Here is a 14,011-nt window from a genome sequence, read left to right as displayed (position 1 = left end):
GCTGGCAGGGTTGGAATTTTCAATGGCCTACCTTGACGATATCCTAATTAAAAGTGAAAATTTGCAAGATCATAAGAAGCATGTAAAAGAAGTATTCAAAAGAATACAGGAATTTGGTTTTAAATTGAGCCCAGAAAAATGCGATTTTTTTATGAAAAAAATTAAATATCTAGGTCAAATAATCGACAAAGAGGGTCGAAGACCGGATCCACAAAGGACTGAAGCAATTGAAAAGATGCCTGCTCCAGATTCAGTGACAAAATTAAAATCGTTTTTGGGATTAGTTCAATACTATGCAATTTACATCCCTAACATACATAATTTAAGAGCTCCTCTTAACGAGTTACTGAAAAAGGGTGTTAAATGGAACTGGAATAAGGAATGTGAATCTGCTTTCCAAAATATCAAAAGATGTCTACTGTCAGACTTAGCATTGGCACATTTCAATCCAGAAAAGGAACTAATACTAGCAACGGACGCCAGTGATTACGGTGTTGGCGCTGTATTACTTCACAAGTATGAGGATGGTAGGACAAAAGCTATCGCCCATGCTTCAAGAACGTTGGTTGCAGCGGAGAAAAATTACAGCCAAATTGAAAAAGAGGCGCTGTCGATAATATTTGGAATTACAAAGTACAATCGATTTCTCCATGGACGATCTTTTATTTTGCAAACCGACCATAAACCCCTACTTACCATATTTGGATCAAAGAAAGGCATTCCCACACATACTGCGAATCGATTACAGCGATGGGCTGTAACCCTCTTAAACTATCAGTTTAAGATGGAACATGTATCCTCAAAAAAGTTAGGACACGCAGATGCATTATCACGGTTGATCCCTAAAAGAAGCGAAAGTTTCGAAGAAACGGTAATTGCTGCGCTTAAAGACGAAAGTGAATGTACAAGTTCAATGTGTAATATGATACGTGAACTTCCGGTAACTTTCGAAAAAATAAAAAAAGAGGCAGTAAATGACATTTTCATTAAGAAAATGAAAAATCAATTGGGATGGATAAAAAAAAATAAAAAGGTAGATCAAACAACGCCTTTTTCCATCTGTGAAGATGTGCTCATGTATGGTGAGAGGATCGTAATTCCACTAACGTTACAGAGGAAAATTCTGAAGGAATTTCATACAGGTCATCCGGGCATTTCGAGAATGAAATCCCTTATGAGAGGATATGTGTACTGGCCTGGTATGGACAAGGAAGTTGAAAAATGTGTCAAGACATGCAGAGGATGTCAATTAGCAGCTCGAGATCCTCCAGTAAAAACGACGCCATGGCCAAAGACGGACCTACCCTGGTCACGTCTGCATATTGATTATGCGGGACCTATAAATGGTTATTTTTACTTGATTATTGTAGATTCTTTTTCAAAATGGCCAGAAATATTTAAGTTTAGACATCCAACAGCAAAAAACACTGTGAGTGCGCTTAATGAAATTTTTAGCCGTTTTGGAGTGCCAAAAACCTTAGTGAGCGATAATGGAACAGCATTTACTGCTCATGAATTCAAAGAATTCTGTGACTCACTAAATATTCTACATATGACAACACCTGTGTACCATCCACGATCGAATGGGTTGGCCGAAAAATTTGTAGATACGTTTAAAAGGGCACTTAAGAAAAATCTTACTACGGACACAGACGAACAATGTATTCAAACATTTTTAGCAATTTACAGGGTGACACCAAATCCTAATAATAATGTCAATTCTTCCCCGGCTGAGCTAATGTTTGCAAGAAAGATAAGATCTGTCTTCGATAGGCTGCTACCAGAGAAAAAGAAAGTTTTCAAAAAAGAAAACCTTAATACCAAGTGCTTCTCCCCAGGTGAAAATGTATATTTCAAAAATTTTCAAAATGGACGAAATCAGTGGGTTGAAGGTATTATCAAAAAAAGGATTGGGAGCATGGTCTATACCATCCAAGGATTAAGTTTTGTCTGCAAAAGACACAGAAATCAAATACGTCCCAGACTGTCTCCAAATGTGGAAGAGACACCAATGGAAACATTGTGCGATATTTTTGATATACCAAAACCAGCGTGTGTACCGCAAACAATGAATATTTCGCCTGAACCGACCATACGGGCTGGACAGAAACCTTTACCCCGGGTAACGCTGACCAGAAGGAAAAGCGCAAGAAAGAGAAAAGTTACCAGGAGATTAAGCCCTGACCCTAAAAGGAAGAGGTATTTAAGCTAAAATCAGGAAGATTTCAGCTTCAGGGGGAGGTGTTGTGAAGGAACATAACTGGCTATACACCGGTTACAAACTGTATATATATATTGGACTGTTTGGCAGACAGCGGCAGACAAGCAGTCGCAGTAAGACGGATAGTCTTACGTGTTGATTATCAGACTTTCTTCCCCATACTTGTTACTATGTACTTCTATTTACCTTAGGCGAGCAGCCTTACGTTTCTGTATTATAAATAAACCCCATTACACATACCACTCGGTGTAACTCACGTTTGTCTTTATTTCCTAAGTATTTAGGAATATAACAAAAGCTAAGACTCTGTAACATCATATTTGTATGGATACTCCCTCAGACATTTGGGCTCATGGATTTTAAATGTCTGAGGGAGTCGCACTCGTTGCAATCATCATGTATGTATGTATGTCTGCCTAAAATTTTCGACGGAGGCGACGGATTTTCACAAGATCCATATCGTTTTGGAGTTCGACCCTTCGGACGACAAATATCGAAAAATTAACTAAAATATTAATTCCTTCATCATCAACTGGCCACTTTTCTATTGGGAGGAGTCGCTATTTTCACCGATATTTCAAAATTACTCCCCTCTTTTCGATTGACTAGCTTTAATTTAAACCTTCGCCACTCCCAGTTTGGCGATGGGCACAACAGCAAAGACGTCATGTTTTTTGTTTTCACATTCTTTTCCTCCTTCGTGATACGAGTTCGAGCTTGCCTGCCTACTACCACTTTGTTTTTTGTTCAACACACACTTCAGAACACCCGGGCAACGCAGGGCACCCGGGCTAGTTTTATATAAAAATAATCTTGTAAAATCAACAGTAGGTTCTCTACAGTGCAATATAGGCTACAATGTTTTGTGGACTAAATCACTGCGAGAGGCATGTGAAACTTTCCCCCGGTACACCGTGATGGGTCCCAAACTAGAACAAACAATCAATTTTATTGAAAAAGGGTCGATTTCACCGATTTCGATGACAATAGAAATATGAGAGTGTGAAACATTTATTGATTGTCATTCAATCCCAGGATCTTTCTGCTAGTTAGATATAAAAATGAAACATTAAAGCTGATTTTCACTCAAGGCAGTTTATCTAGTCTCGTTTGTATTCAAGTTTATTATATTTAGATAGCCAATTAGGAAGTTATGAATCATCATGTATCATCTAATGTTAACCTACAGGAAACATTCAAGCCATGAGATATTCTATTTTATGAATAAAAATATTATAACAATTCATCTACGAGGTGATTTCAATAAGTGTCCAGACATTTTTTTCATATGGGTACTTTTATTGATAGTACACACATGAAAATCTAGTCCCATTCGAAGTATTCTCCTCCGGCTGCAATGCACATGTTGTACCTTTCCAACAAATTCTGAAAAGCCCCATGAAAGTCCTCCTGTGTGACTGTGTTCCTTGTTACAGCCTCTTTCATCTCCTCAATTGTCTCATAACGACAGCCTTTAAGGTTTTCCATGAGCTTAGGGAATAATCAAAATCACAGAGAGCAAGGTCTGGACTATGGTGAGGGTGAAGAACTGTCTTAATACCCATCTTGGTCAAATAGTCTGTGACAAGGATGGTGCACCTTTGCGACAAATTTCACACAAATCTTCGGCATCTTTAGTTCCTCGCAAATAATTATATGCACAATTCTCACCCTGACATCAAACTGTGTACTTATTGTCTCTAAAGACAGACGACGGTCCTTATATATATGAAAGTTTTTATTTTGCCAATCAACTCTGGTGTTTTGACTTCCTTGCTCCTTCCACACCTCTTATAATCTCTCACAGATCCCCCCCCCCCGGAAACTTATTGAAGGCACCTCATATAGATTATTTTCATTATTTCGTTTTTCATCCAATTTGTTTTAAAACTGAGATAATCCCAAAGTAACTTCCGATTATGATTACTCTTCCAGTTGTAGCAAACTTTCTTAGACGTCAGTAAGCAAAAGGGTATTGAAAGCTTGATCCGCAAATTCATCTCTGACAAACACCACTTAGTTACTCCTGAAGATATTGACAATGATCTTTTTGGTTGAGTTCTCTGATGAGAAGCATTAGGCTTCGAAATACCTTGGTATAAAGAGTCCCCTCTATTTATGTTTGTGTACCTTTATTAAATTAATGTACCATTCTATATTCACCAATATATAGTTTTTGTGACTTCATTTTCCATTTTTATTGTTTCCTATATATATATATATATCGATTGGTTTCCTACATGTAAAATCCAATGAAACTCACATAATTATTAAAGAGTGCTCAATGCAGGACAGAGCAGGTATATAGTCTGTATATTATACAAACATTATTACTTATATATGCGCATACATGTTTCAGTAGAATCCTAATTAAAGGATAACACCTCATCGGACCAAAAAAGAATCGATTCTTTTTTGGTCTTGAATTTTGATTCCACTGAAACATGTATGCACATATATAACCAATAATGTTTGTATAATAAACACACTATACATATATATATATATATATATATATATATATATATATATATATATATATAAGTGAATGTGTCTGTGTATCTGTGTGTGTGTCTGTGTGTGTACATTTCCCTATGCAATAACTCTGTCAATTTTTACTCTACAGACTCGAAATTTGATATACTGAGATTTGGGAAAATCTTTGTGATCCGTTTTCGGCCAGGAATTTGGCTGTTAAGGGGTTAAAATTCAACGATTTGACCCTTGAGAACTCTACCAAACTCCTCCGACAATTTTTACCGATATATTTGAAAGTCATCCTCTCCTTTTAATTGTCTAGCATTAATTTAAACATAAGTCACTTCCAGTTTGGCGGAGGTCGTAGCAGCAAAGACGTCAGGTTTTTTCCCCCGTTCTTTTCCCCCTTTGCGGTACGAGTTCGAGCCTGTCTTCCTACTACCACTTTTTTTTTTTTTTTTTTGCTCAACAGACACATTCAAACACCCGGGCAACGCTGGGCTTAAATGCTAGTATATATATATATATATATATATATATATATATATATATATATATATATATATATATATATAGGTGAATCTGTCTGTGTGTCTGTGCGTTTATCTGTGTACATTTTCCTACACAATAACTCTGTCAATTTTTAGTCTACAGACTCGAAATTTGATATACAGGGTATGGAGATTTGGGAAAATCTTTGTAATCCATTTTCGGTCTGAAATTTGGCTGTTAAGGGGTCAAAATTCAACGATTTGACCTTTGAGAACTCTACAAAACTCCTCCGATAATTTTCGGTATAAACAATTGAAATTTTAAATATAGGTTCCTTGGACATGGATCTAACTTAATAAGTTAATTTGAGCCAAAAACACTAAATGTTAAGGGGCCATAATAGGGGTCAAAGTTTTTTAAAAAATTGACCTCTGCGGTCTCTACCAAATTACTCAGACAATTTCTGGTCTAAACATTTTAAATTTTGCATAAAGGGTATTCAAAGATAGGGCAAGCTTTTTAATCGGGTTGGGTCGAAAATTTGAGCTACCAATATATAAATGTATGTATTCATGTATGTTTGCATGTCGGCCTAAAACTTTCGACAGAGGTGACGGATTTTCACAAGATCAGTATCGTTTTGAAGCTCGACCCTTCAGATGACAAATACCGAAAAATTGGCTAAAACATTAATTTCTTCACCCTCAACTGGGCACCTTTTTACAGGGAGGGGTCGCTTTTTTGCCGATATTTTCGAAAGTTATCCACTCTTTTCAATTGTCTAGCCTTAATTTAAACCTATGTCATTTCCGGTATAGAGGTGGTCGTAACAGCAAAGACGTTACGTTTTTTCCCCGTTCTTTTTCTCCTTCGCGATACAGGTTCGAGCCTGCCTTCCTACTACAACTTTTATTTTTTTATTTTTGCTCAATACACACCTCCAAGCACCCGGGCAGCGCCGGGTACCCATTCTAGTATATATATATATTGCTCAGAATGTAATATATATAATCTGTTTACTTTAGTTTTTAATTTGTATTTGCATATTTTTAAACTTAGATAGCTACTATTATGTACTTGAATTTAAAATGAGTTAACCCTTTGATGGTTCGTATTTTTAGATTATTATTCTAAAATGTTTTAAATTAGCAGTCACCTGGGTAGAATATGTAAGAACAAGTGAAGCATGCATGGTCCACCGTGAATGCACAGTAAACAAGGCATAAAAAAATGACTAAGTTCAGCATTTACCCCCCCCCCCATTTAGCCCTAAAAGTCCTCAAAGCCTTAATATATTTAAATTTGATTTCACCATCATGCAAAACTGCTAATAAATAAACATGAACAGAAAATTTTGGAAAATATGGTAAAATAGTCCCAAAAACTGACTTTTAAAATTTGGCAAGATAACTTTATATGTTAGATACACCGCAATAAATCGAGGTTCCATTTTTCACTTATTTTTAGTCAATTTTTTTTTATCTATTAAATTTAGAACGAAACAGTTCACTCATATTAATGGCATGTCTTTTAGAGACTATAAAAAGCAGTTGAAAATAAAATAGCAATTATGAATTATGATAAATCAATTTTTTTTCTGAAATTTCTTGATGTTTTTTATCTCTTTATTTTCCATATTGTCGGATTCATATGTATGTCTCGCAAGATAACCCTAGATAAATTGGATCGTATAAAATAAATAAAACATTTTTTTGTATAAAATAATCATTATAAAAAGGCAGATTCAATTTATAGAGTGACTTATCCCTTCTTTTCTTTGTTTAAAAAAGTTGTTTTTTTGTCGGATTTTTTATATGAATCGACAACAGCAGAAAATATAAATTTATTGAAAACTATTTTGCTTTCCAAATAATAAAAATGGCCTCCGTTCAAACAAAAGGTGAAAATAATAGCTGATGCATTGTGGTCATATCGATCAAAAAGCAAACAGAAGAAATGTATTTCTTTCCTGAAATATAAATCATTTTCTGCTCATCGGTAATAAATCACCTTTAATTTTAGGTGTTTTTCTCTTTCAAATATTTTTTTAATTTTACCTTACCCGTTCGCCGTTCATATGTAACATAAATGGAGAGTTCTTGAATATCAACAATGTATTCTTCTCGACCCCACCCCACGTATGTTCACCTCATTGGCAGAATAGTGAGCTTCCCATCCCTTCTCTTCGTTGTTTTTGTTTTTTTGTCTTCTTCGTCTCAGTAACAGCTTTCATAAACGTTATTAATAAAGAAATATAAACAAATTAAATTCAGTTTCAAAAGCTATTGATTTTTTTTTCTCTTTATAGCATACATATTGTACATGTATAAAACACTACCCCCTTGGGAGTTGGTTGTTTTGGTTGATTTGTTTTACGGCATATCAACACTTTTCGGGTTATTTAACGCCGAATCTAGTAATTTTGGGAAAATGGTTTCATGCTTCAAGTTCTTTATATAATCAAATATTTATTCATGGAGTTTAGATTAGTTGATTTGTTTTTTTGGCACATCTACCCTTTTTCGGGTTATTTAATGCTAAATTCGGCACTTCTGTAGAACAACAACATGAGGTGTGTATTTTAGCTTCAAGAACGGCCGATAGAGGGCGTTTGTCAACCAAAGAACAGGGGTCGATAACTCGTACTTTTCTAAAAGTTCGTGAAAATCTTTCTTCGAAAATGGATATCAATTCATCAAACCAGCGCAAGATTGCATTAAATTTCTATAAATTTCTATAAATAAATAAATAAATAAATAAATAAAATCTTGTATATTAAAATTATATTTTGCTACATTGACAAATAAAAATTGTACTTTGATATATATTTATACAATCTTACTCTAAAAAAGAAATCTTCCTGTAAAAAATCAAACAAATTATTTATAAAACTCTATAAAATTTTAAAAATTCTATTTTGCTACATTGACAAACTAAAATTATATTTTGATACATTTTTATACTGTAAAAAACAAAACAAATAATTCTAAAAACAATCTATAAACATATTTTTTTATTTTCAGTTATGAATCACTCATTGAAAAGAAATAATATTAAAACTTTAAAATTATATTTTGATATATTTTTTATACAATAAATGTTTTGACTTTTATATATTTTTTGTTTCGGTTTTATATATTTTTGCGTTCTCGAAGACACTGGTTTATATTTGAGGTTCACAGAACGGCCGATAGAGGGCGTTTGTCAGTCAAAGAACAGGGGTCGATAACTCATATCCGTTGCCTCATGTAGCTGTTCTGCAGAAGTGACCTAAATTCAGTAATTTTGGAAAAAGGTTTTATGCTTCAAGTTCTTTAGATCTTCAAATATTTATTCGTGAAGTTTAGTTTGGTTGATTTGTTTTATGGCATATCAATCCCTTTCTTATTATTATTTAACGCTGAATTCAGTAATTTTGAAAAATGATTTTATGTTTCAAGTTCTTTTATATTTTCAAATATTTATTCATGGTGTTTGGTTTGGTTGTTTTGTTTTATGGCATATCAACCCATGTCGGGTTATTTAATACTAATTCCCATACAATCTTTGAAAATGGTTTATGCGTCAGATTTCATGGTGTTTGATTTGGTTGTTTTCAGGAAATCCATAACTATCAAATCTTACTGCTCTCTTCCTGCTGATTCGTTTGAAAGAGATTTCTGCTGCTATTCCACCACATACGACTGGCATCTTTCTCATCCTCTTACATCACTGATGGGACACGTATTCTAAATGGAAAATCCCACTCTACATAGTTTTTAACTTGCGTCAAAATTTACATTAAAATATCACTACATCGACTTTTAAGACAATTATAAAGTAATGTCTGGATTTTAAATAGATAAGATACATTCGAGTTGGCTTTCATTGTGTACAACTGTTACATATTACTTAGCAGTACTACGCTTTTAAAGTTAATAAATAATAATAAAGTAAATAATAGATATCTGATTTGCCGTATACATAAGACTCCACAAAAATAAATCACGTATGTGTCTCTTTTACAAAAAAAAAAAAAAAAAAAATGATATTTCCTATAAATCAGCAGATTATGAAATTTTGAACTGCTTGATTCGGTTGATTTCGTTCAATAAATTAAGGAATTACAGGAATGATCGCGTGAAAGTTACTAACTAGCCAACTTACCAGTTCCAACTTCCTATCTCTTCTTATAAAAGTTTGTATTCACCAAAAAATGAGATTGCGAACTACCAAGTGGAGCGAGGAAATTCTCGCCCTAGAAAAGACGACAGGATTCCATTTGCGTTTGATAAGAATCTGTTTTCTTTTTTAGTAGCAGACCCTCTGCTACTTGGCCTGTTGTGTACAAATCCCAAGAGCAATAGGAGTCTTTTATCATGTCTAAAAGTGACACAATGTTCAACAAGCGAGACCGGAGATGGGCTAAACCAGTGTAATTTATTTTATGCACATTATTATTACTTAAACATATGAGGGTTATTCCTAAAGTAGAGCCTCCTATTTTTTTTTACTAAAAATCTAAAACGGTGAAGAGCTATGAAGACAGAGTTGTACCATAAAAACGAGCGACCTTTTGTGCTCCAGAATTTATTTTTCTACTTAGTCATCACCATATTTATTGCACATTTGCCAGCCTTGGTACCTCAGACATAAAATTCTGGAGCGCGCTCTGTCACTCACATCTCTGTTGTCACTCTGAAATCAGCAAACCTATCTCCTAACTGTGAAATCAATTGCATTGACTTTGTTATCGTTCAATAGTCGCCTATGAATGTTGATCGGTTCAATTTTTTTCTGCATGGAGGAATTCGATAATGAATCTCTGCTTCTGACGTACGTCCATGATAGTGATTGCTTTCTTAGAATCTTACACCGTCAATATCTGCAACAGAAAGCTGAAACTTTTAGATTATAAATGCACAAGTTCCGTCATTATAATAATGCAATTTGAAATCTCCTCTAATGCATTCTGGCAGAATAAAATAATAGAAGGCATTACTTTTGGATGTGCCTCATATCACCACGATTAATTTATAACATTTTATTTCAGATTATTACGGCAACATTCACATTTTTTCAGTAATATTCTCACCCGTGTTGACCTTCTTTAGCCAACAGAAAGGAAGTCTTTGCCGTGATACTGTGGGTATTCACATAGCACTACTGAGCAAAGCTCTCCTAGAAGAATTTGGTTGGGAAATCTTACTTCATCCTGCATATTCTTCTAACCTAGCTCCCTCAGATTATCACTTATTTTGAGGATTATAAAACCATTTAGATGGCCTTAAGTTACATCAAAAGCTAAAGAATTTCACAAGGGAGGCATTTATAAGCCGTTGACAGATGGCATCAACTTATAGAGATTGTTATTGTTATGACAAAAGCTTTTCAAAAAACATGGATTTGAATTTTCAAGATGAAACTTTAAACCGGGAAAAAATTTGGAATCATTTAACTAATAATATAAAAGTTTGTCTATTTTTAACTGCTTAATTTATTTGTTGGAAAAATATTATAGTTCTATCGTGAGTTTCTTTCAATTTTCGTCATGTGACAAGACTAAACCTAAGCTCTAGTAACTAATAATTTCTAAATACTGAATCATAAATAATTATGTCTATCATCCGTCTGAGGCCTATGACAGTAGCAAAGCTATTGCAGGATGGTAGTTGCTGCGACACCTCTTGATGATCAAATAAAAGAATCGTGATTTCATTGTTCTGTTTGTCACACTCTGCTTTCACTATCGCCTCTCGACGAATCTGTCGTGAAGCGATTCCAGACATCCAGTAAACAAATGGTTGCTTTGTCAATTTCAGGTTGCCGGGAATTGTCCCTAATGCCTTGTTGAGCTCGATATCAATCTTTTCAGCATGAGCAGAACGAGCCTTAGATGAACAACATCAGCATCCTTCAACCTGCATTAATGAAATAAGACAACAAGAACAAGACTTTTCCAGCACCGAAAGAAGACCTTTCAACAGGCTCTGAACATCCCTCAGAAAGAGTGGGCTACACTCAACTGGGCACCGAGCAATAGTTGCTCAAACACAGGACAACCTGCACAAGTGGAATGATGTACAGGACGCTCAGTGACCCTATGTTGCCGACATGCAAACTATTGCACACATGCTCACAGACTGTTCTCTAAGCTCACAGAGTGTCCCCTAAGCTCACAGAGTGTCTCCTAAGCTCACAGAGTGTCTCCCAAAGCTTTGATACAGACTTGAGGGATGCCTCTGTAATTGCCCGATGATGGTTCTCAAAATGATGAGACGCTATAATGAATCGCAATGATTTATTGATTTGTCTGCTTTATGGCATATGAGCCATTTTTGATTATTTAATACTGAAATACAATATTTATAAAAAAATGATTCACTGTATATGAGTGCTTAAAGAGAAGTTACAAGTACTTTAATAAAACATGCTCTGGCGAATGCATAGTACTAGTGCGTCTTCGATGTATATACTCTAACTCGACAAGCAGACCCCCCTCCCCGCTTTCTATAAAGTTTTGAGATAAAGTTTTGAGATAAAGTTTTTTGAGATATTGAAAAACACCTTCCGGTCTAATAGTTTCTTACCACAAACTGCTAGCCTTTGGAATTCACTCGTCGTCTTCTGCTTCTGTGACTGTACTGACATACAGAAGTTTAAGTGAATAAATATCTCGTTGCCAAACTCCCTACAGTCCTTTGTAGACATGGTCTCTTACGCTCAAGTGGCAATACTGTATGTCTTGTTTAGGGTGAATTAGCTGACCCCATAATCAGTGATAGTATCCATTAGGCTACGAATGCATTCCCATTGTTTTTTTAAAGCCTTTTCTACTCATATTGCAAATATATCCTGGCATCTCACGTTACAAGTGCCTCATCTAATAGGCCTCAAACTATCAACCATTCTTCAACCCTGTCCTATCTCTGAGCATGTTTTACAAGTACTTTAATGAAACATGTTCTGAGGAACTCATAGCACTGGTGTCAACTCGATGTAGATACTTCCTGGTAGAAAATATAGTCTGGTGGCTCACCGTGCAACAAGGCTCATTCCAATGCGTCTTTTCATTCTTTTTAAACTCTCTCTTTTTTCTTTCTTTCCTTCAGGTGTCAAGGCAGGAATGGGCCAAAAGCAGCCGGATTTGTTCCCCTGGCACATCCAAGGCCACAGTTTAACAGGCAGCACGGTTGGCATTATTGGAATGGGCAACATTGGTTACAAACTGGCTGTCAGGTCATATGCTTTTGATATGAAAATAGTTTATCATCAGAGAAATAAAAGGTACTTTCTTTGCACAAGTGATTTCATTCCACGATAAAATTGTATCTGAGATGGGTATATTTTTCTGATGACAACACCCTTTATAATGGACACAAAAAACATAAAAACGTAACATGTGGCTGCAGCCGAGATTGAACTCACTCCACTAGTTTGTAGTGTAATTAAAATCTTGTCCATAGATGAATACTTCGCCAATGCTATCCATGGTATTTTTTCATCATGACGTCATCAGTAGACGGGTTGCCTATCATGGCTTAAGAGAGGCCTATCTATCCTCGAGAGAAGGATAGATCATGCCAGTTTCCAAACCTGGTATTTTATCTCGCAGTACATTAGTCCATTAGTCGAGCCTGAATTTGTCATACATGAATAGTAAAATCGTGTGATATTCACTGGTTCAGTTTCCGAACAGAAAGCACGTCTGCCTAAAATAGTCTCCACTTTCAAGGGAAGTAACTATTTTGTCATCTGACCTTTAAAATCTTCGTCTCTTATCAGTTATGAAGTACATTCTTTGCAGTTTTCTATTTCTTTCTAATAAATAACCCAAAAGTATTTTAAAATAAATAAATGTTTCCCCCAAGAGAGTTGCACTTGGTGTAAGTGCATTACTTTGTAACTATGAGGGTGTCACTTCATTTATTTCTATAATTTTCTGAGCAATAGAAATCTCTACACGTAGTCGGATACGTTTTATAACTCAAATTGTTTGTGGTGTATCAAACAATCTTTTATTGTCTACCTTGCAGTGGATAAGCAAAAGTGCTTTCTTATCATTGAAGAAAATTTCAGCAAGAATTTTTGCCAAAAGGGAAAGACGACTTTTAACGAATGGCAAAATCTTGATGTGAAATAATGGGAACGTTTTCAGCGTGTCCAGTGGAAGTTGAGGAGGTAATGGTACACGTTTCATCCTCTTAAGTGACAAGATTTGAACAAGGAAAAACGTGTCTTACATGCTGTCTCAGTTCTCACATGTATGTCAGGGTTGCCAATGGAATCGCTTTTTACTTTGACATCGTTTCAAGGTAAAATAGGTTTGCAGTATTGTTGTCAATAAAATTCCTACGGTATCAAAATCTACCAAAGCATTGACAGTCTTTAACAATACAAGCATTCGAAACTTACTTTTATAAATTTTTTTGTGTGGTTAGCAGCGTTAACAAAAAACTGAAAACAATTAAATAGACTTCTTTGCATTGAGAAAGAATAACATTTGGCAAGTATCTGAAATTATTAGTGATTTAAACGACTACAACTCTACTAGAAGAGCTCTGGATGCGGCATATATTAAGACCAGAAATATAATCTATAACTAACACCAATTCATAAGCTTGCAACAGCCATCAGCACAAATAGTAGATTCTTTTGTTGCATATGTGTGTGTGTGTGTGTGCGCGCACACACACACACACACACATATATATATATATATATATATATATATGTATGTATATATATATATATATATATAAATATATATATATATATATAGCAATCCACATACAGTTCTGTTTCGCTGTATGACAGCTCATCAGTGCAGCTAGACAAGCA

At 35.0% G+C, this 14,011-nt stretch overlaps 1 protein-coding gene across 2 annotated transcripts in view; it reads left to right on the top strand.

Moving 5' to 3' along the window:
• Window positions 1–14,011, top strand: part of LOC145278314 (glyoxylate reductase/hydroxypyruvate reductase-like) — a 51,504-nt gene that overhangs the window by 23,280 nt on the left and 14,213 nt on the right. For both annotated transcript variants that reach the window (XM_080130605.1, XM_080130606.1), the window contains exon 2: window positions 12,283–12,457. In XM_080130605.1, the coding sequence (XP_079986731.1) occupies window positions 12,283–12,457 (175 nt within the window). The remainder of the gene's footprint in view (window positions 1–12,282; window positions 12,458–14,011) is intronic.

Source organism: Euprymna scolopes, chromosome 6 (assembly GCF_053919585.1).
Source record: "Euprymna scolopes isolate OS-2025 chromosome 6, ASM5391958v1, whole genome shotgun sequence".
NCBI classification, from domain to species: domain Eukaryota; kingdom Metazoa; phylum Mollusca; class Cephalopoda; order Sepiida; family Sepiolidae; genus Euprymna; species Euprymna scolopes.
This window is presented reverse-complemented; position numbering and strand designations above follow the sequence as displayed.